Source organism: Salmo salar, chromosome 27 (genome assembly GCF_965601325.2).
Source record: "Salmo salar chromosome 27, fSalSal1, whole genome shotgun sequence".
In the NCBI taxonomy this organism is placed as follows: Eukaryota; Metazoa; Chordata; class Actinopteri; order Salmoniformes; family Salmonidae; genus Salmo; species Salmo salar.
The window spans coordinates 12,700,626-12,723,099 of NC_138317.1; the positions used below are offsets into that span (position 1 = coordinate 12,700,626).

The 22,474-nt window shown below is 43.0% G+C and overlaps 1 protein-coding gene across 2 annotated transcripts in view; it reads left to right on the forward strand.

Annotated features, from left to right (window-relative positions):
• LOC106588363 (venom phosphodiesterase 2) overlaps window positions 1–21,735 on the forward strand; it is a 46,457-nt gene extending 24,722 nt beyond the window's left edge. For both annotated transcript variants that reach the window (XM_014177271.3, XM_045709456.2), the window contains 8 exons: window positions 3,712–3,884; window positions 4,726–4,771; window positions 14,081–14,235; window positions 14,681–14,816; window positions 15,146–15,223; window positions 15,562–15,694; window positions 15,913–16,066; window positions 16,991–21,735. In XM_014177271.3, coding sequence (XP_014032746.1) covers window positions 3,712–3,884; window positions 4,726–4,771; window positions 14,081–14,235; window positions 14,681–14,816; window positions 15,146–15,223; window positions 15,562–15,694; window positions 15,913–16,066; window positions 16,991–17,164 — 1,049 coding nt within the window. In that variant the 3' untranslated portion in view covers window positions 17,165–21,735. The remainder of the gene's footprint in view (window positions 1–3,711; window positions 3,885–4,725; window positions 4,772–14,080; window positions 14,236–14,680; window positions 14,817–15,145; window positions 15,224–15,561; window positions 15,695–15,912; window positions 16,067–16,990) is intronic.
• Window positions 21,736–22,474: the final 739 nt, after the last annotated feature.

The window sequence follows — 22,474 nt, forward strand, 5'->3', positions numbered from 1 at the left end:
CAGGAGCTGGCTAAAATAATGAACAATACATCGATACAAAAGGGGATGTCCGCTTACTGTTTTACTGCTCCCTTGATCTTTGTAATAAAGCTTTGGTGATAAAGATTTATTTTAAAACGGTCTCATGAGCCAAACCCTTTATTGATAGTCCTGGCTGCTTAGTGAATGCGTTGGGCAGGACAAAAAAAACAATCCTGATTGAGGATGTTTTTGGCTTTTAATCAAATGAAACAAAAAGCTAAAAAAATATGTTTTTTTTAGGTTTCTAAATAGTAGGTTCACCGCACAAAAAGCACATCTCTCTTGTTCCATGGGCATATGGGCACTATGCATCAAGTCTGAATAGGCTGCGCTTCCGCTGTCAAAATCCATGCCAACCTTGTTACTTATAAGAATAGCTTTTGTTGAGTCTTAAATCTCTCTATTTGTGCTAAATGAAATTGTCACTGTTGTGCTAGTTTTTTACACACTTCACATATTACCAACCCTCCCACCTCAGCACAAGTGAGTTGATGCAAGACAGGTAAATAGCTGAACCTGGCGCAAGGTGTGGAAATGCCAGACCGCCAGTTTTTACGTGACGAAGTTTGACAATTGCGCTGCTTTAGCGCTAGCCGAAAATATAACTCCTGGTATTTGTCGCAGTTGTTGTCGGTGAATGAGGACCAAAACGCCGCAGGTACATGAATGCTCATCTTGATTTTTAATTATCTTCAAAACGAACATACAAAACACGAACGATCAACAAAAACAGTCTGGTAAGGCACAAGGCGAAACACAGAACAATCACCCACAAATACCACATACAAACACACCCTAATATATGGAACTCTCAATCAAAGGCAGATAGACAACACCTGCCTTCAACTGAGAGTCCCAACCCCAATCAACCAAACATAGAAACACACAACCTAGACTAACCATAGAATACTAAACATAAACCAAAACCCGGAATTACTAAATCAAACACCCTTTACACAAAACACACCACCCCGAACCACATAAAACAAATACCCCCTGCCACGCCCTGACCAAACTACAAAAACAATTAACCTTATATACTGGCCAGGACGTGACAGTACCCCCCCCTTAAAGGTGCTACCCCAGAAGCACCTTAACAAAAAATAACCCCAAGCAACACCAACAAAAAGTCCCCTTTTCTAAAGGGAGGGAAGGGAGGGTGGCTGCCGTCAACGACGGCACTGTGCTACACCCCCCCTCCCCAACCCACCTATTTCTGGAGGTGGCTCTGGCTCCGGCCGTTCCAGGCTGTCGGGCCACTCTGGCTTCGCCGGGGGGCAGTCGGGGCAGTCTGGCAATTCGGGAGAGTCTGGGCAGTCTGGCAATTCGGGAGAGTCTGGGCAGTCTGGCAATACGGGACAGTCTGGGCAGTCTGGCAATACGGGACAGTCTGGGCAGTCTGGCAATTCGGGACAGTCTGGGCAGTCTGGCAATTCGGGACAGTCTGGGCAGTCTGGCCACTCCGGCAGTTCAGGGCAGTCTGGCCACTCCGGCAGTTCAGGGCAGTCTGGCCACTCCGGCAGTTCAGGGCAGTCTGGCCACTCCGGCAGTTCAGGGCAGTCTGGCCACTCCGGCAGTTCAGGGCAGTCTGGCCACTCCGGCAGTTCAGGGCAGTCTGGCCACTCCGGCAGTTCAGGGCAGTCTGGCCACTCCGGCAGTTCAGGGCAGTCTGGCCACTCCGGCAGTTCAGCGCAGTCTGGCCACTCCGGCAGTTCAGCGCAGTCTGGCCACTCCGGCAGTTCAGCGCAGTCTGGCCACTCCGGCAGTTCAGCGCAGTCTGGCCACTCCGGCAGTTCAGCGCAGTCTGGCCACTCCGGCAGTTCAGCGCAGTCTGGCCACTCCGGCAGTTCAGCGCAGTCTGGCCACTCCGGCAGTTCAGCGCAGTCTGGCCACTCCGGCAGTTCAGCGCAGTCTGGCCACTCCGGCAGTTCAGCGCAGTCTGGCCACTCCGGCAGTTCAGCGCAGTCTGGCCACTCCGGCAGTTCAGCGCAGTCTGGCCACTCCGGCAGTTCAGCGCAGTCTGACCTCTCTGGCGACTGTTGACTGGCGGGCAGCTCTGACGACTGTTGACTGGCGGGCAGCTCTGACGACTGTTGACTGGCGGGCAGCTCTGACGACTGTTGACTGGCGGGCAGCTCTGACGATGACTGTTGACTGGCGGGCAGCTCTGACGATGACTGTTGACTGGCGGGCAGCTCTGACGATGACTGTTGACTGACGGGCAGCTCTGATGATGACTGTTGACTGGCGGGCAGCTCTGATGATGACTGTTGACTGGCGAGGCAGGGTTGACGCACTTGTAGCCTGGTGCGTGGTGCTGGTACTGGGATTACCAGATTATGTACACGCACCTCCAGGCTAGTGCGGGGAGCGGGAACAGGACGAGTCGGACTGGGTTGACGCACTTCCGGGTCCGCACGAGAGACAGGAGCTGGAAACCCAGGGCTATGGAGGCGCACAGCCGGTCTAGATCTTACCTCCTGCACAACCCGCCTTGGCTGGATGGAACTAGTAGCCCTGTACGAGCGGGGTGCTCGTACAGGGCAGACTGGGCTGTGCAGGGGCCTGATGGTAGCCGTGCGTAGAGCGGGAGTTGGGTAGCCTGGTCCTCGGAGGCGTACCGGCGACCAGATGCGCTGCGCAGGCATCCTCCTACCAGGCTGGATGCCCGCTCTAGCACGGCACCTGCGAGGGGCTGGAATAACGCGCACCGGACTGTGCGTGCGTATGGGTGAGATAGTGCGCTCCTCAGCGAAACATAGCGCTCTCCACCCCATACGCTCCTCCATATAACCACGAGTAGCTGGCTTCCGGCTCTTCTTACGCCTAGCCAAACTACCCGTGTGCCCCCCCAAAAAAATTTCTTGGGGGTGCCTCTCGTGCTTCTCCTTCAGCGCGTACTTGGCCTCGTACCACCGCCTCTCTGCCTTGGCTGCCTCAATTTCCCCCTGCGGGCGTCGATAATCCCCAGCCTGATGCCAGGGTCCGGCCCCGTCCAGAACTTCCTCCCAAGTCCACTTCTCCCGCCAGTCCAACTCGAACTCCGTCTGCTCCTTCCTCTGCTGCTTGGTCCATTGGTGGTGGGTGATTCTGTCGCAGTTGTTGTCGGTGAATGAGGACCAAAACGCCGCAGGTACATGAATGCTCATCTTGATTTTTAATTATCTTCAAAACGAACATACAAAACACGAACGATCAACAAAAACAGTCTGGTAAGGCACAAGGCGAAACACAGAACAATCACCCACAAATACCACATACAAACACACCCTAATATATGGAACTCTCAATCAAAGGCAGATAGACAACACCTGCCTTCAACTGAGAGTCCCAACCCCAATCAACCAAACATAGAAACACACAACCTAGACTAACCATAGAATACTAAACATAAACCAAAACCCGGAATTACTAAATCAAACACCCTTTACACAAAACACACCACCCCGAACCACATAAAACAAATACCCCCTGCCACGCCCTGACCAAACTACAAAAACAATTAACCTTATATACTGGCCAGGACGTGACAGTATTTGAACACTGCATTGTTGAGGAAGAGCTTGTAAGCATTTCGCTGGACTGTTTTACACCTGTTGTATCCTGTACAAACGACACAATAAGATTTCATTTGATCTCCAACATGAATAGTATGTGAATTGTAACATCGTCCATGTGAAACCCTTTCAGATGTGTTGAGGATCTCCCCATCTCAGAACAATGGAAGCCACGGCAGTATGAACCATCTCCTGAGGACTCCCTGGCACACTCCCATACAACCCGCAGAGCAGACAACCCCTGGGCAGTGCCCTCTGGTGATCCTTGAACCCACAGATACCCTGGGCTGCACATGCACCTCCCTGGTAGTACCCCTTGCTTACATTGAGTACACCAAACATTAGGAACACCTTCCAAATATTGAGTTGCACCCCCTTTTGCCCTCAGAACAGCCTCAATTTCTCAGGGCATGTTCATTTAAAATGTAATCTATATAATCCCCAAGAGTAATTATTTATCATTAGGAGGACCATAAACAATATCTAGTAATGCTGCATATGCAAAGAAAGGTACAAATCTCACATTCATGGAATTGTTTTTTAAAATAAATTGCTGAGGTGTTGTAGTCACTTTTGAGGACACAAGTGCAAGTACACAGTACAAATATGATAAAAATATGAAAATATGTTATATGACGTATTCCTATTCAATAAAACTGTATGAATAAGGCTTGAAATGACGTATATGCTTTCTAAATACAGTATAAACAAATTATAAAACCAATAACTATAACATTTCACCATCCTTATAACTGCAAAATACATATTTCTATGTTTAGTGTTAGAGAAAATGTGGACATCACACAGCTCTATAGCTTGACTTCTTGAACTCGCCTTTCATCTCATATTAATCTTGTCCATCTATGACAAACGGAAAGTGTTTTTTGTTTAAAATCATTTTTGGTTTAAAATGATGGTCCTCCCATGCCTACACCGCTGCTTTGAAGTTACAGTATACACCTCTTAATACTACAGTGATAAGAAGCTGGTATTATACAGTACAGTATATTAAGCCCATATGAATTACCCTAACCATATAAAGTCTCTGTCTCCAATGTTGTTGATAGTCATAAAATAATCAATGAATTAAATGATCAATATTGTCAGAGTCTTATCTATAACAACATCATATCTTGTTTCTTTCCAGGGTGGAACTAATCCAAATAGTCGTCTGAATCTGACAGCTGCTGAAGGTAAATATTATGTGAGACCGTATGGACAGATTATCGCCGGAATATTGTCATGATTAACAATCAATTATGATACCAGATGGTACATTGAGTTTAGCAATAATACATCATTATAAACTGTTTGGTTTGAGCCCTGAATGCTGATTGTCTGAAGGCCGTGGTATACCACGGGTCTGACCCCAAAATACTTTTTACTGTTTTAATTTAAGTTGGTAACCAGTTTATAATAGCAATAAGGCACCTCGGGGGGTTGTGGTATACTGTAAAACTTCATTTAAACGGAAGAAACTGCCAGTAAGAAACTGCTAGCCATTGGCTGCTAACAGCTGAACACTGCAAGCTAAAAGTATAACACAGTAGTAAAGGAAATAAGGAAATTGATTTAAATTTTGGAAGTGCAAATGAACACCACCGATTGCTGTATGCTAGCTATGCTAACCAGCTAATACGAACGAAAGTTAGCATTTAGCAGTCACTTAACCTGAAAAGGGACAACTTCTACATGGTATGCAGCCAAATATATCCAAATCGGACTTAAGTAACCACATTGTGGGCCTGTTACAATACATAAATCAGGACAGATTTGAAGAATAGCCACTTTGTTAGAGCAGATTTGTTGAATATGCGCCAATCTGGTCAATGCGTCTGCATCCCATTGACTCCTTTCCCAAATCTATGGCATTGTTGAATACCCGTTTCTGATTGCCTTGAAGGGCATTCTAGAGCGTGCATTATTTAAGTGATAATGCCCGAGAAGCCAGTGTTTGGAGGATATATTGGCATGGGTGTTGTTAGAAAACCGTGCCAATATATCCTCCAAACACTGGATTTGAGGGAATTATCACTTTTATACAACGGGTTACCAACATATTCAAATAATGATTGTCATATTTTCATTAAAAACATTATTTTGATTAATTTATTCATATTATTTCATCCTTCCACAAGATATAGTCCCGACACAAATCTAGAGTTGCTACCCGAGCCAGCTGCTCGTTCGTTCTATCGGTTCGGTTGCCAGAGACAAGTCCTAGTCGTTCAGTCTTTTTTTTATGGACACGACCCAGTCGTTGGTTCTAAATGTTCCATTGCCATACTGGCTGGCAATGTTCTTATCCCATACTTTCTAGCTAGCCAACTACGGCTAACTTGCAGTCAGGTCAAAAAGTGCAGCCAGAATAACAGCAAAGTAGCTACATTTGTATTTGTTTAAGCTGTTTTCTAGTGACATTTATTTGGATACATCCATAACAATGAGCTAATGAGGTGTGATTTTGACTGGCAAAAAAAAAAATGTGCTCACTCGTCAGGACACTGTTGTTCAGATCAGCTAGCCAACTCAGCTAACACAATCACTTCAAACTCTCAGGTATCAAGGTAAGACCCAAGTGCAGACTGTGTGAAGTAACAATGTTTATTGTAACAGGGGCAGGCAAACGACAGGTCAAGGCAGGCAGGGGTCAATAATCCATAGTAGGAGCAAAGGTACAGGTTCAGGGTAAAAACCAGGAGGATGAGAAAAAGAGAGGCTGGGAAAAGACAGGAGCTGACGGGACAAACTTGGAAACAGAAGACAAAGGGCTGTGAGACATGGCTTTAATTCTAAACACAGGAAAGGTAGGAAGTATATGGAGGGTACGAGGCAACAGAGGACGAACAGCAGAGGAGCTAATGATCTTGGAGCGGGGGGGGAGTGGGATGGGTCTCAGCTTCTGGGGGTGTAGCCGCGGGGCTATAGCGGCATGCCAGCGGGCTTGACCTTCTTGGATACCGGTCGGTGCTGCGGAAGCAAAGTGGCCCAGGCCTTACTGAACCCCTCCCGGGGGTCCTGGTACTCCGTGGGGCTGACGGAGAGGTCCGGGGCAATTTCCAAGCCCCCAGGAAGATGTCCCGGGGCCGGCAGAGCTGATTTCAGGCAATGATTGTGGCAGGACGGGCTCCAGCCCATGATGACACCAGTAGCACAATCAATGGAAGGATTGTGTTGCTGGAGCCAAGAGAATCCCAATACCATGGGAACCTGCGGAGACTCAACCAGTAGGAATTGGATTGTATCGCTGTGGTTCCCCGACACTCGTAGGTTGGTCTGGTGGGTGACCCAGCCTATAGAGCACCCATCCAGCGCTCTAACACCCATGGGAATGGAGAGGGGTTGAGTGGGGATGCCCAGCTCGGACGCCAGGGTAAAGTCCATGAGACTCACATCGGCCCCCGTGTCGATGAGTACCTGGAGAGACTTGGACTGGTCGCCCCACAGCAGGGTAGCATGGAGAGGGGGGCGAGTAAGGGGAGAAGAACAATTATCTTTAAGACCCACTAGTGTACTCACTCCAACGAATGAGCTAGGTCACTTGAAGGGACAGATGGACACAAAATGACCGGCAGGACCGCAATACAGACAACTCTGGGTGTCAAGTCTGCGTACACATTTGGCTGGAGACAGCCTAGCCCTGCCGAGCTGCATCGGCTCGGGAAGAGGTGAATCGGAAGTCTCCGGAAGCTCTTGGAGGGACTCGCGTAAGCTCGGATCCTCTCAGGGATGTAGATGTCAGGGACTTCATCAGCTGCAAGGCGGGATCCCTGAGTGAGTGATTGGGACCGCAATCGAACCTCTTCTCCCTCTTACAAACCCTGGTAAGCTTAACAAACAAGACAAACTGGCAACAGACAGACAGAAAACACAGGTATAAATACACAGGGGATAATGTGGAAGATAGGCTACACCTGGAGGGGGGTGGAGACAAAGCACAATGACAGGTGAAACAGATCAGGGCGTGACACAAACTGAAGCTGGAAAGACTGCAAACTAGCTGTACTTCGTTTCATTTGACCTTTTTTTCTATGTATATATCCATAAAAATGATGCCAGCTGATTCATGATTTTGACTTTGAATATTTAAACAATGTTGCAAATGTCAGAGAGACAGACAGCAAGGTGTTACAAATCTTTGCTGTTGAAAATTCTAAAAGAAATGTGAGGTAATGTCTAGCTGCTTTTTATAGTGGAGATCAGTTTATAAATTGCTTGGCTGGGCTGATGAGATGGTGGATTGCGCAGTCAGATGGAACAGAGTAAATAGGCATTTTAACGTCATAGATTTAGCCGCTGGTAAATTGTGGAATAGATGCCCGTGGTATACGACTATCAGCCAATCAGCATTCAGGGCTCGAACCACCCAGTTTATAATTCCCTATAACGGACAGTAGAGTATATCAGCACTGGTAGAATTCAATGGCTATAGTTCAATCTTGCATGTTCAATGTTTGAGCTGCTTTTGAAATCAAATTCGAATTTCATAAATAGCAAGCTCGGACTGAAGGTTTGGCACGGAGGTAAAGTTGGTTTTATATTCACACATTCGGACATTCAACAGACATTCATCAGACATTTAACAGACATTTGCCAAAAGCCATTTAAAAATGTAAAAATCAATAACTAATTCACCGTTTGTCACAGAATCATCAAACTAGATATGATTTATCTATAAATGTCTAGCATACTTTTACAACCTTTGTTTTGACTAGAAATTCCAGTTTTGACTTGATAGGAATACATAAATCTATAAAATGCCATTTAAAGCTGTATAAATCAATAACTAATTCACAGTTTGTCACAAAAACATCAAACTAGGTATGATTTATTCTATAAGCATACTTTTAAAACCTTTGTTTTGAAGAAAAAGTCCAGTTTTGACTTGATAGAAATACATAAAATCTATAAAATGCAATTTAAAGCTATATAAATCAATAACGTTTTCACTGATTATGACAGAATCATCAAAGTAGGTATGATTTATTCTATAAATGTCTAGTATACTTTTACAACCTTTGCTTTGAGTAGAAATTCCAGTTTTGATATGATGGAAATACATAAAATCTCAAATATTGCTTTTAAGATGAAGAAATCTAATCTAAAAAGTGAAAATATGCATTTCTTTACAATAACTTTAAAGAAATGTTAATTTCAAGTGCAATTTGTTCTATATGAAGTTAGATAATGTTTACATAAAGTTGTACAATGTTTACAATCTTAAATTGTATGCCAAATCAATGTTCGCATTTTTGTGCAACAGTTCCACATTTTAAAGTAGTTACAAGGCACAACAGTCATTTATTTATACGTCTCTAATTTAACAGCAAAGAGGCCACTTCCAATCATTTTCTGTATTGGCTTTGTTGAAGTCCTTCTTTGTCATCCCCAGACAAGCTGAATGGTACCATCTCTGGCACACAGAGCATTCTATCTGCACTATTAAAAACATAAAACAGGGTTATGTTTATTTACATGTAAATTACAGTTCTGGAATACCCAAATTCTGTTACATTCTTTGCAATTAGGAACATTGGATTTTTGTTCAATTGCTAAATTGACTTTAAATGACATGCATTTTACCACAACCCTGACAGAAGCACCCATAACTGTGGTGTTAATCATCATTGAGTATTCAGGCAATATAATATAGTAATAGAGGCATACATCTGCAAAAAAACGTATTTGTTGATAAAAAAAGGTATCACACATCAATGTTGTAATATCAAACATTACAATAATGGCAGTCTTTGAAATCCAAATCAGTTTAATCGTCACTTGTGCCAGATACAACATGTGTACCTATTATAGCGAATTGCTGTCATTGTATGTATCTAGTATCTCCCATAGTAGAATAATAAAATAGAGTAATGATAATAGAACATTAGAGCAATAACTAGGGTTGCAAAGGGACGGAATGTTTCCAGATATTTTCAATGTGAAGTTAAGCCCGGGAATTTTGGGAATTTTGCTTAAAATCATCAAAAAAGTAAACTTATAACAGTGAACCTTTTTTTGTGGGATACACATAAGGCAATTCTAGGTCTTGTGGCATATTTTGGTTAAACTATCCCCAATTCAATTGAATTGCAACCCTCTTCATGCACAGTGCATTCTTCCATCACATGTGCAGTGCACTCTTCCATCACATGTACATCTGATTCTGAAGATCTTGCACACTAATGAGGTGCTATTGAGCCCACACTACTAAACTGTCTGAGCCAAGGACTACATGCTTTCTGGTAAGTTTTGATTACAATACTGGGTGGGGTGAATATATTTTATGACATGATCTTTTGTTAAATAGTAGCCTACAGCAAAGTGTGTTTAAATAATTTCTAACTTGTTAACCATTTCTGCTAGTTAGTTTTTGCTACCATGTGGGGTTTAGCTTGCTTGAGCCTGCTAACTGAGGAGTGTTAATTCACCTGTTTCCATACATGTTTCATTTTATCTTACAAAGGAGTTGTTTAATCTAACTGCTTAACTATTTATCTGTACATAGAATTTTATTTTTAATTTTTTTTACTCATTTTTTTCAAATCTTTACAGGAAAATGCAAATGGTTACTATCTGATGTGTGGAGACATTTCACTGCAGCTAAAGTAGGAGCAAAAGCTGTGTACATTTGCAAATACTGTGCCAAATCATATGTGAAGAATGCAACAAAGATGCAGAATCATCTGGCAAAGTGCATAAAGTTCCCTCAGCGCTCACAACAAGCAACCTCTGACAAAAGTCCCTCTACTTCTATTCGAGGTGAAAATGATGAATCAGACACCTTATCGATAGCAACAGCTCATGGTCCTCCTGAAATCAGAAGGTTTTTTGACTCAATGGAGGAACGTAGTCAGAGAAATGCTGATGAATGTCTTGCTCGAGCTGTGCATGCAATTGGTTCACCTCTGATGCTCACAGGCAATGTGTATTGGAAGAGATTTCTGAATGTTCTTCGCCCAGCATACACCCCTCCAACCAGACATGCTTTATCTACTAATTTGCTGGATGCAGAGTTCAACAGAGTTCAAGTGAAGGTCAAGCAAATCATAGAGAAAGCAGACTGTATTGCAATCATCTCTGATGGGTGGTCAAATGTTCGTGGGCAAGGAATAATCCTCTCCACCCCTCAACCGGTATTCTACAAGAGCACAGACACCAGGAACAATAGACACACCAGTCTCTACATTGCAGATGAGCTGAAGGCAGTCATCAATGACCTTGGACCGCAGAAGGTATTTGCACTGGTGACATACAATGCTGCGAACATGAAGGCTGCTTGGTCTAAAGTGGAGGAGTCCTACCCTCACATTACACCCATTGGCTGTGCTGCTCATGCATTGAATCTGCTCCTCAAGGACATCATGGCACTGAACACAATGGATACACTCTACAAGAGAGCCAAGGAAATGGTTAGGTATGTGAAGGGTCATCAAGTTATAGCAGCAATCTACCTCACCAAGCAAAGTGAGAAGAATAAGAGCACCACATTGAAGCTGCCCAGCAACACCTGTTGGGGTGGTGTTGTCATCATGTTTGACAGTCTCCTGGAGGGGAAGGAGTCTCTCCAAGAAATGGCCATATCACAGTCTGCCGATATGGACGGCCCCATCTAAAGGATCCCCCTGGATGATGTATTTTGGGAGAGTGGTAAGTAGACTGAAACTCCTGAAACCTTTAGCAGTAGCCATTGCACGGATTGAGGGAGACAATGCCATCCTGTCTGATGTTCAGACTCTGCTTGCAGATGTAAGAGAAGAAATTCGTACTGCCCTGCCCACTTCACTGTTGCTCCAAGCAGAGGAAACTGCAGTAATGAAATACATCAAAAAGCGTGAAGACTTCTGCCTGAAGCCCATACATGCCGCAGCATACATGTTGGACCCAAAATATGCTGGCAAGAGCATCCTGTCTGGTACAGAGATCAACAAGGCCTATGGTGTCATCACTACCGTGTCTTGCCACCTTGGCCTGGATGAGGGCAAGGTTCTTGGCAGTCTGGTGAAGTACACTTCCAAGCAAGGGCTTTGGGATGGAGATGCAATATGGCAGTCGTGTCAACATATCTCATCAACTACCTGGCGGAAGGGACTTTGTGTATCTGAGGCTCTTTCCCCTGTTGCCTCCATCATCCTCCAAATCCCACCAACATCAGCCGCCTCAGAGTGCAACTGGTCCTTGTTTGGGAACACACCAAAGCACGCAACAGGCTGACCAATACAAGGGTTGAAAAATTGGTGGCCGTCCAGGCAAATTTGAAGCTTTTTGAGCCTGACAACAAGCCATCCTCAACAAGGTTGGAAAGTGACAGTGAAGATGAGGCCTCAGAGTCTGATGTTTAAGAGGTGGACATTGAGGAGGACCAGAGAGAAGACTGAGAGGAAGACAACCAAAGCTTTAGTTTCTAGACTATTATTTTACAGATGTATGTTGAAAACCTTTTTGGGAGATGTTCAATTCGTAACTAAATTGTTTTTTTTCTAATGAAAGGATTTAATCATTTGCAATTTGTCTACTTATGATAAGGTAAAGGTTTATGTTTCTGTCTCCATATGATATGGTAAATATATCCAATGCAAAAAACATGTGTGGTAGTTGCACACCTCCCTGCTGAATTATGTAGAGCTGATTTGGGCCAGTTTTTTCATGATCTTTTGTGAAAAACCCAATTTTCACGTAGGCTTTGTGCTAGCAGTTTAAGAGAGAAAGAGAGCAAATAGCACAGGGACAGCCTGGTTGAAGTCCTAGTTTTTAATGGTCCGTGCCAGTAGATTGCAGAGGGGTTCACATACAGATCAGAGGCTAATCATAATGTATACATTTAGCCCAAAAACCAAACATGTACCGTCTACTTCTTATATTTTTTTTTTTTTTTGTTATCCACCCTCTGGTATCTTTCAATACCCATGCTAATATATATATATCTATATCTATATCTATATCTATATATATATATATATATATATATATATATATATATATATATATATACAGTAAATACGTATGTTATGGTTCACTCTTAGTTTTCCTTATCTCCACTACAGACATTCGCCAAAAGCCATTTAAAAATGTAAAAATCTATAACTAATTCACAGTTTGTCACAGAATCATCAAACTAGATATTATTTATTCTATAAATGCCTAGCATACTTTTACAACCGTTTTTTTAGTAGAAATTCCAGTTTTAACCTGATATAAATACATAAAATCTATAAAATGCCATTTAAAGCAGTATAAATCAATAACTAATTCACCGTTTGTCACAGAAACATCAAGCTAGGTATGATTTATTCTATATATGTCTAGCATACTTTTACAACCTTTGTTTTGAGGAAAAATGACAGTTTTGACTTGATAGAAATACATAGAATCTATAAAATGCCATTTCAAGCCGTCTAAATCAATAACTAATTCACCGTTTGTCACATAAACTTCAAACTAGGTATAATTTATTATATAAATGTCTAGCATACTTTTATAACTTTTGTTTTGATAAAAAATTCCAGTTTTGATTTGATAGAGGGCATGTAGTCCATCTAGAGGGCGTGTGGTCAAGGTTCTAACGAGTCTGCTATACCCTATTAGAAGGGGCCTGGCAGAAAATTCTGCATCTTCAGTCATATTAAATTAGATTACAGGAAAAACTACGTGATGAATGGGTCAGGCCTGACTGACAAAGAAGACAGGTGGATGGATCAAGAGGACCAAGATAACCAAGAGGATCAACATGGACATTCCACAGTGAATGCCTGATGAATGTCTGTTGAATGTCCGAATGTGTGAATATCAAAACAACTTTACCTCGGTAGGTTTAGCTAGATAAACTAGCAAGTCTGTTTGGTTACCAAGGCAACTACTGCAGCTATCTGGTAAACTTGATAGCAAGGGAGAACGAACATGGCGCTCTATCTGCTCTTTGGAAAATAATACAACTCCGTGGAAGGTAAGTTCCACTCTGCAAGTGCGTCGCGGAACACACCTTCCACATGTTTATTATTTGATAACCCCTTGTTGATTATCCTTTACTTGGTGCCAACAATAGCCTACTACTCCTCCAAAACAAATAGTTCGAGTCAAACAAAATGAATGCGTTATGTAGTACGTCCTATATGCTGAATCTTAGCGGTCTTGTCCAATATAAAAAAACAAATAAAAAACATTTAAAGCTGCGATATGTAACTTTTTGACCAAACCGACCTAATTCACACAGAATTTGGAGTTATAGTCCTGTCCTTCTCATTGAAAGCAAATCTAAGAAGCGTTCTATGTGAACTATTTCTAATCTTCGCATTTCTAATCTTACTTTAGGTTTTGTACACCAGCTTCAAACATACAATAATACGTATGGTTATGGGAAATTCACAGCTGGTTATATAGTACAATGATTGTTTTGTTACATAAACTGAAATTAGGCAAACTATTAGAATTTTTACAACCAGGAAATGGCAGAGTGATTTCTGAATAGTTCATCTTTATCTGACATCTGTTTGTCTACTTACTTTCAGTGAACGCTGTTGAGCAGAAGCACATGTTGTTTGGAAGACCAATAATGCTGCAACCCAGCAATGATTACTGCTTACTGTATCATCGGGGCTTTGTCAACGCCTATAGCAAAAAATCCCTCATGCCAGTGTGGAACTCATTCACTTTGGACAAACCTGTAAGAGTCATTTCATCTAAAGGCCATCATTTTTACAAATCAGTAACTGATCAAGTGTAATTTGTTAGACACATTTGAACTTTTGGTTAATTCTTACTTTGATATGTGAATGTCATGACACTTGCACATCCACAAGTCTTCAAATGATCTACTCTTTAGTCAAACATGAGCTATGATGAGTTTAATCATTGCCTCTCAGAGATCATCCACAGAAGCTAACTTTGATTAAATGACATCTAAAGGAAGGTTGGAATGTAAATTGACATACAAAGTACAGGGGTCATCCTTGTCAAAATGCATTGGAGAAGATCCAAGGTTGCTCTTTTGCTATTGTCTTCTCCAATGTTGTCCTTGTTTCCCTTGGATGTTTTCAAAAAGATGTGGAGAGTGGATGTGAGTAATGCAGGAAGGACTTTTGTAATCTCCTCTTTGTCACCCTCTGTAGGAAAACATGGACCCTTTGCCAGCAGTCACACCAGACTGTCTGAGGGCTGATGTCCGCATCCCGGACGATAAAAGTCCCAGATGTGACCAGTATGCTCCAGCCAGGAACATTACCCACGGTTTCCTCTACCCTTCCAGTACGTGAGATGATTTTACATCTATCCTTTCAAATACTTTAGTCTTAAGCAAACAGAATAAGGCTGAAACAACAAAAAAAGTCTAACTCCCACCCCCTTAACTTTGTTTTTGTTTTTCTATGTCATTTAGTTAGCAGACACTCATAACCGGAGAGATTTGCTGCAAGTGATGTAATAGTAGAATGTCAAAAAGAAACTGTTGCTCGTCTGGTCTCCCCCTCACTAAAATAATAACATACTTCTCCCCCAGGTATCCAGCTGTCATAATAATGAGGAAGTTAGTCTTATTGAAGTATCTCGTTGTTTGTGTTATTTATTGTGACGTCCAGATCTCAACAAGACAGCAGAGGAGGCGTATGATGGCCTGTTGATGAGCAATGTTGTACCCATGTATCCCGAGTTTAAGAGTACGTACACTCTTCACAGTCTGAGACAGCTCTCTCTTGCTTCCTTCAAACTCATTTTTTCCTCTCTTGTTCACTCACTGTACTCGAATTCAGCTTGTCTCTCTACTTCTCTCCCTTACTCGCTCCCTCACGTCTCCTACATGTTATATGATTAAACGTTCATTTATTTTCCATTATTATTATTTATATGTACTTTTTTTTAAATTTTGTGATTCAATTTGTATTTAGTTTTCACACAACATAAAAGAAGAACATCAACAAACAAAACACAGTCAACACCACAGGTCATACAAGTAGCTTCAGCTCATGATAAATAGATGCATCTCTTTATTTTATAGAGATCTGGGATTACTTCCAGACTACATTGCTGAAAAAATATGCCAGTCAATATAATGGCATTAATGTGGTGACAGGCCCGGCATTTGACTACAACTACGACGGACAGTTTGATTCTCAGGACCAGATACAACAGTATGTGAGCTTTTCTTTATCATACGAAACAGAGCCAATTGTGTGTTCTAACATGGGGAACATGCCATGGAGCAGAGAGGAAGCAAAGTTTATAAATCTCACAAAAGGCAATCATGAAACACGTAGTGTTGCAGAGCGCTATCAATGGGGCACAGAGGATTGCAGCGATGCCAGACACTTCAGTTTTAACCAGTGTTTTATTTCTTGTTTTCATTAAGGTTTGTAACAGGTACACAGATTCCAATCCCAACCCATTACTTTGCAGTTCTCACGAGCTGTAAGGACTCGCAACCAGTGAGCAGCTGTAACAATGAGCTACAGACCGTTTCCTTCTTGATACCACACAAAGCGGACAACTCAGAGAGCTGTAATGTAAGGCAGCCATATCACCTCAAAGCACGGCACACTTTCTTTGTAAAAAATAACAAAAAACAAGAAAAACTGGACAGGTCTAAGTACTTGAATTGCAAGTACAGAGTGTTTTGGAATGATGTACATTCTGTACTCTCTCCTACTACTGACAAACACGTAGTGAAATGCAAATGAATTTGTGTTGTAAAGTTCAGAAAACACATATACTTTCATCTGTTTTGAAGACAGTGTAACCTTTTGCATGACCCTTCCCAACACCTGGCAACTGTTTTGGTGGGAAACCCCTGGTTCGCACCTCGATGTGGATTGTGTCTAACGTTAGCTAGCCTGTAGCTAGCTAGCCTGCCTCTCTAGCATTATCAAATTATAATTTTACATAACCAGTAGTATCTAGACAATACACTTGTATAAGCTTGTATAACCTAACCAATTTGTAATGAGGTAGCTAGCTAGCTAGGTAAGATAACATTAGCTAAAAAGTTAGCTAGCATGCCTTGCTAGTTAACGTTAGCTAGCCTGCCTTGGAGCTTGGCAAAAGGGGGCATGGTTTGTTGACATAATTGTAATCCAAACCCAACCTTCATTTACTCGTTGTGACGCACTGAAGTTCCAAACTCCATTTTAGATGAGACTGACTTTATGACCAAAATTATCCTATTTTCTCTTTATCCTACCACTGACAAACACATAGGGAACTTTTATAAAGTTGAGAAAACACCCATACTTTCATCTAGTTTGAAGACAGTCAACTTTGCATGCCCCTTTCCCAACACCTGGCAACTATCATGATGTTTTGGTGGAAAACCTCTGGTTCGCAACTTGATCTCATTGTTTTTGTCTGTACCTCTGTCTTGTTGTGTCAACACCTAAGTAGTGATAATTAGGGTCTGTGTCACTGATCCACTTGTTTTTATACTTTCACAGAATGGTGACATGGCATCTCTATGGGTTGAAGACCACCTGTGGTTCCACCAATCACGTGTCAGAGATGTAGAGTGGCTCACAGGATTAGATTTCTATCAAGGCAGCACCAGGCCTATCCCGGAACTTCTAAAAGTAAAGACTCGCCCAACTGCTGCCATTCACAGAAGGCCTTGAAATTAATTACCTTTTGAAATATACATGTATTGGTAGAGGTATTTGATCATTATAAAAAGTTATATTTTATTTAGTTTGTCTAGTGTGGGTATTTATCCACTTGTTAATTCAAATCAATTCAGGGAGGAAGGCAAATGTCATGAAACATGTACAATGCTTCTGTAGGCCACAATCACCACACAAGTCTTTTCCACCTTTAAATTTATGTGCAGAGATTATCCCCTAATCTTCTGACTTCCACAGAAAGACCTGTTTGACAGTTACAGGAAACATATCAGCTAAATGACTTAATGTACATGCCTTCGGAATGTGTTCAGACCCCTTGACTTTTTCTACATTTTGTTATGTTACAGCCTTATTCTAAAATGGATTCAATAAAAAAAATCCTCAATCTACACACAATACCCCATAATGACAAAGCGAAAAAAGGTTTTTAGAAATTTTAGTAAATGTATTAAAAGCAAAAAAACTGAAAAACCTTATTTACATAAGAATTCAGACCCTTTGCTATGACACTTGCATCCTGTTTCATTGATCATCCTTGAGATGTTTCTACAAGTTAATTGGAGTCCACCTGTGGTAAATTAAATTGATTGGACATAATTTGGAAAGGCACACACCTGTCTATATAAGGTCCCACAGTTGACAGTGAATGTCAGCTCAAAATCCAAGCCATGAGATCGAACTAATTGTCCGTAGAGCTCCTAGACAGGATTGTGTTAAGGCACAGATCTGGGGAAGGGTACCAAAACATTTCTGCAGCATTGTAGTTCCCCAAGAACACAGTGGCCTCCATCATTCTTAAATGGAAGAAGTTTGGAACCACCAAGACTCTTCCTAGAGCTGGCCGACAGGCCTAACTGAGCAATCGGGGGAGAAGCGCCTTGGCAGGGAGGTGACCAAGAACCCGATGGTCACTCTGACAGAGCTCCAGAGTTCCTCTGTGGAGATGGGAGAAACTTCCAGAGGGACAACCATCTCTGCAGCACTCCACCAATCAGCCCTTTATGGTAGAGTGGCCAGACGGAAGTCACTCCTCAGTAAAAGGCACATGACAGCCCGCTTGGAGTTTGCCAAAAGGCACCTAAAGACTCTCAGACCATGATAAACAAGATTCTCTGGTCTGATGAAACCAAGATTGAACTCTTTGGCCTGAGTGCTAAATGTCATGTCTGGAGGAAACCTGGCACCATCCCTACGGTGAAGCATGGTGGTGGCAGCATCATGCTGTGGGTTATGTTTTTCAGCGGCAGGGACTGGGAGGCTAGTCAGGATCGAGGCAAAGATGAACAGAGCAAAGTACAGAGATCCTTGATGAAAACCTGCTCCAGAGGGCTCAGGACCTCAGACTGGGGCAAAGGTTCACCTTCCAACAGGACAACGACCCTAAGCATACAGCCAAGACAATGCAGGAGTGGCTTCGGGACAAGTCTCTGAATGTCCTTGAGTGGCCCAGCCAGAGCTTGGACTTGAACCCGATCGAACAGCTCTGGAGAGACCCAAAAATAGCTGGGCAGCAACTCTCCCCATCCAACCTGACAGAGCTTGAGAGAATCTGCAGAGAAGAATGTGAGAATCTCCCCAAATACAGGTGTGCCAAGCTTGTAGCATCATACCCAAGAAGACTCGAGGCTGTAATCGCTGCCAAAGGTGCGATTGCGTGTAGATTGATGTGGGGAAAAAAACGATTTAATCCATTTTAGAATAAGGCTGTAACCTAACAAAAAGGGGTCTGAATACTTTCCGAAGGCACTGTATAATGCAGTATTTCCACTCAGCCAAACCCTGACATGGCATTACTGTTATCTGTTGAACATGTTAATACAGCTTGTGCACGAAATCTAATAGAAAGGAAGTCTCGAGGTTTTGCTCGCCTGAGTTAGACTATCTCATGATAAGCTGTAAACCACACTATTTACCAAGAGAGTTTTCATCTATATTCTTTGTAGCTGTCTATTTACCACCACAAACCGATGCTGGCACTAAGACCGCAATCAATGAGCTGTATACGGCCATAAGCAAACAGGAAAACGCTCATCCAGAGACGAGGCTCCTAGTGGCCGGGATCTTTAATGCAGGGAAACTGAAATCCATTTCACCTAATTTCTTCCAGCTTGTTAAATGTGCAACCAGAGGGAAAAAACTCTATACCACCTTCACTCCACACACAGAGACGCGTAAAACTCTCCCTCGCCCTCCATTTGGCAAATCTGACCATAATTATATCCTCCTGATTCCTGCTTAAAAGCAAAAACTAAAGCAGGAAGCACCAGTGACTTGGTCAATAAAGAAGTGGTCAGATGACGAAGACGCTAAGCTACAGGACTGTTTTGCTAGCACAGACTGGAATATGTTCCGGGATTCTTCCGATGGCATTGAGGAGTACACCACATCAGTCACTGGCTTCATCGATAAGTGCATTGATGACTTCGTCCCCACAGTAACTGTACGTACATCGATAAGTGCATTGAGAAGCCATGGATTACATCGAGAAGCCATGGATTACAGGCAACATCCGCACTGAGCTAAAGGGTAGAGCTGTCGCTTTCAAGGAGCGGGTCTCTAACCCTGAAGCTTATAAGAAATCCCGCTATGCGCTCTGACGAACCACCAAATAGGCAAAGCGTCAATACAGGTCTACGACTGAATCGTACTACACCGACTCCAATGCTCGTCGGATGTAGCAGGGCTTGCAAACTATTACAGACTACAAAGGGAGGCACAGCCGCGAGCTGCCCAGTGACACGAGCCTACCAGACGAGTTACTTCTATAATCACTTCGAGGAAAGCAACACTGAAGCATGCATGAGAGCATCAGCTGTTCCGGACATCTGTGTGATCACGCTCTCCGTAGCCGATGTGAGTAAGACCTTTAAACGGGTCAACATTTACAAGGCCACAGGGCCAGACGGATTACCAGGACGTGTACTCCGAGCATGCACTGACCAACTGGCAAGTGTCTTCACTGACATTTTCAACTTGTCCCTGACTGAGTCTGTAATACCAACATGTTTCAAGCAGACCACCACAGTCCCTGTGCCCAAGAACACTAAGGTGACCTCCAATTTGCATACTGCCCCAACAGATCAACAGATGATGCAACCTCTATTGTATTCCACACTGGCCTTTCCCACCTGGACAAAAGGAACACCTATGTGAGAATGCTATTCATTGACTACAGCTCAGCGTTCAACACCATAGTGCCCTCAAAGCTCATCACTAAGGACCCTGGGACTAAACACCTCCCTCTGCAACTGGATCCTGGACTTCCTGACGGGCCGTCCCTAGGTGGTAAGGGTAGGTAACAACACATCCACCCCGCTGATCCTTAACACGGGGGCCCCTCAGGGGTGCATGCTCAGTCCCCTCCTGTACTCCCTGTTCACTCATGACTGCATGGCCAGGCACAATTACAACACCATCATTAAGTTTGCCGACAACAGTGGTAGGCCTGATCACCGACAATGATTAGACAGTCTATAGGGAGGTCAGAGACCTAGCCGTGTGGTGCCAGGATAACAACCTCTCCCTCAACGTGATCAAGGCAAAGGAGATGATTGCGGACTACAGGAAAAGGAGAACCGGGCATCGACAGGGCTGTAGTGGAGCAGATAGAGAGCTTCAAGTTCCTTGGTGTCCACATCACCAACATACTATAATGGTCCAAACACACCAAGACAGTCGTGAAGAGGGCACGACAAAGCCTATTCCCCCTCAGGAGACTGAAAAGATTTGGCATGGGTCCTCAGATCCTTAAAAATGTCTACAGCTGCACCATCGAGAGCATCCTGGCTGGTTGCATCACTGCCTGGTATGGCAACTGCTCGGCCTCTGACCGCAAGCCACTACAGAAGGTAGTGAGTACGGCCCAGTACATCACCGGGGCCAAGCTTCCTGCCATCCAGGACCTCAATACCAGGCGGTGTCAGAGGAAGGCCCTAAAAATTGTCAAAGACTCCAGCCACCCTAGTCATAGACTGTTCTCTCTGCTACCGAACGGCAAGCCGTACCAGAGTGCCAAGTCTAGGTCCAAAAGGCTTCTTAACAGCTTCTACCCCCAATCCATAAGACTCCTGAACAGCTAATCAAATGGATACAAAGAATATTTGCATTGTCCCCCCCCCTCTCTTTTACGCTGCTGCTCCTCTCTGTTTATTATCTATGCATAGTCACTTCAACTCTACCTACAATAACATATTACCTCAATTACCTCGACTAACATGTGCCCCCACACATTGACTCTGTACCGGTACCGGTATATAGCCTCGCTATTGTTATTTTACTGCTGCTCTTTAATTGTTTGTTATTAAAAACATTTACTAATCTATTTACTACTTAACACTTATTTTTCTTAAAACTGCATTGTTGGTTTTGGACTCCCGACTGGCATCTCAGTGCAAGAGGCGACACTACAGTCCCTGGTTCGAATCCAGGGTGAATCACATCCGGCTGTGATTGGGAGTATCATAGGACGGCGCACAATTGGCCCACCGTCGTCCGGAGTAGGCCGTCATTGTAAAGAATTTGTTCTCAACTGACTTGCCTAGTTAAATAAAGGTTAAATGAAAATACATTGGTTAAGGGCTCGTAAGTAATCAGTTCACTCTAAGGTCTACTACACCTGTTGTATTCAGCGCATTTGACAAATAACATTTTATTTTTTATTTTATTTTATAGACAGAGCAACCCACTGAATGATTTTAATGAAATGTATATCCATGACCATTTACGCATGTACAAAGAAACTGCAGCTGACATCATTTGTTTTCTTGAGCCAAGGCTTTCATCTGACTCTCTTCAGGGAAAGGCTCATCCCTCCTTCCCTACAAGTGCTGATCCCCTTGAGGTTTTTGCCATCTGGAACCTTCCATCATGAAACAGGAGATTTGTGTGGTGGATTTAAACCGACTGTATCAGAATAGTCTGCAAAGTCTGCAATGCTATATCTGAACTGAAAGACCATTACATAAAGTTCCCTGATGCTGCTGCCAAAGTCAACTACAGTGAGGGAAAAAAGTATTTGATCCCCTGCTGATTTTGTACGTTTGCCCACTGACAAAGAAATTATCCGTCTATAATTTTAATGTTAGGTTTATTTGAACAGTGAGAGACAGAATAACAACAAAAAAATCCAGAAAAACACATTTAAAAAATGTTATAAAATGATTTGCATTTTAATGAGGGAAATAAGTATTTGACCCCGCTGCAAAACATGACTTAGTACTTGGTGGCAAAACCCTTGTTGGCAATCACAGAGGTCAGACTTTTCTTGTAGTTGGCCACCAGGTTTGCACACATCTCAGGAGGGAT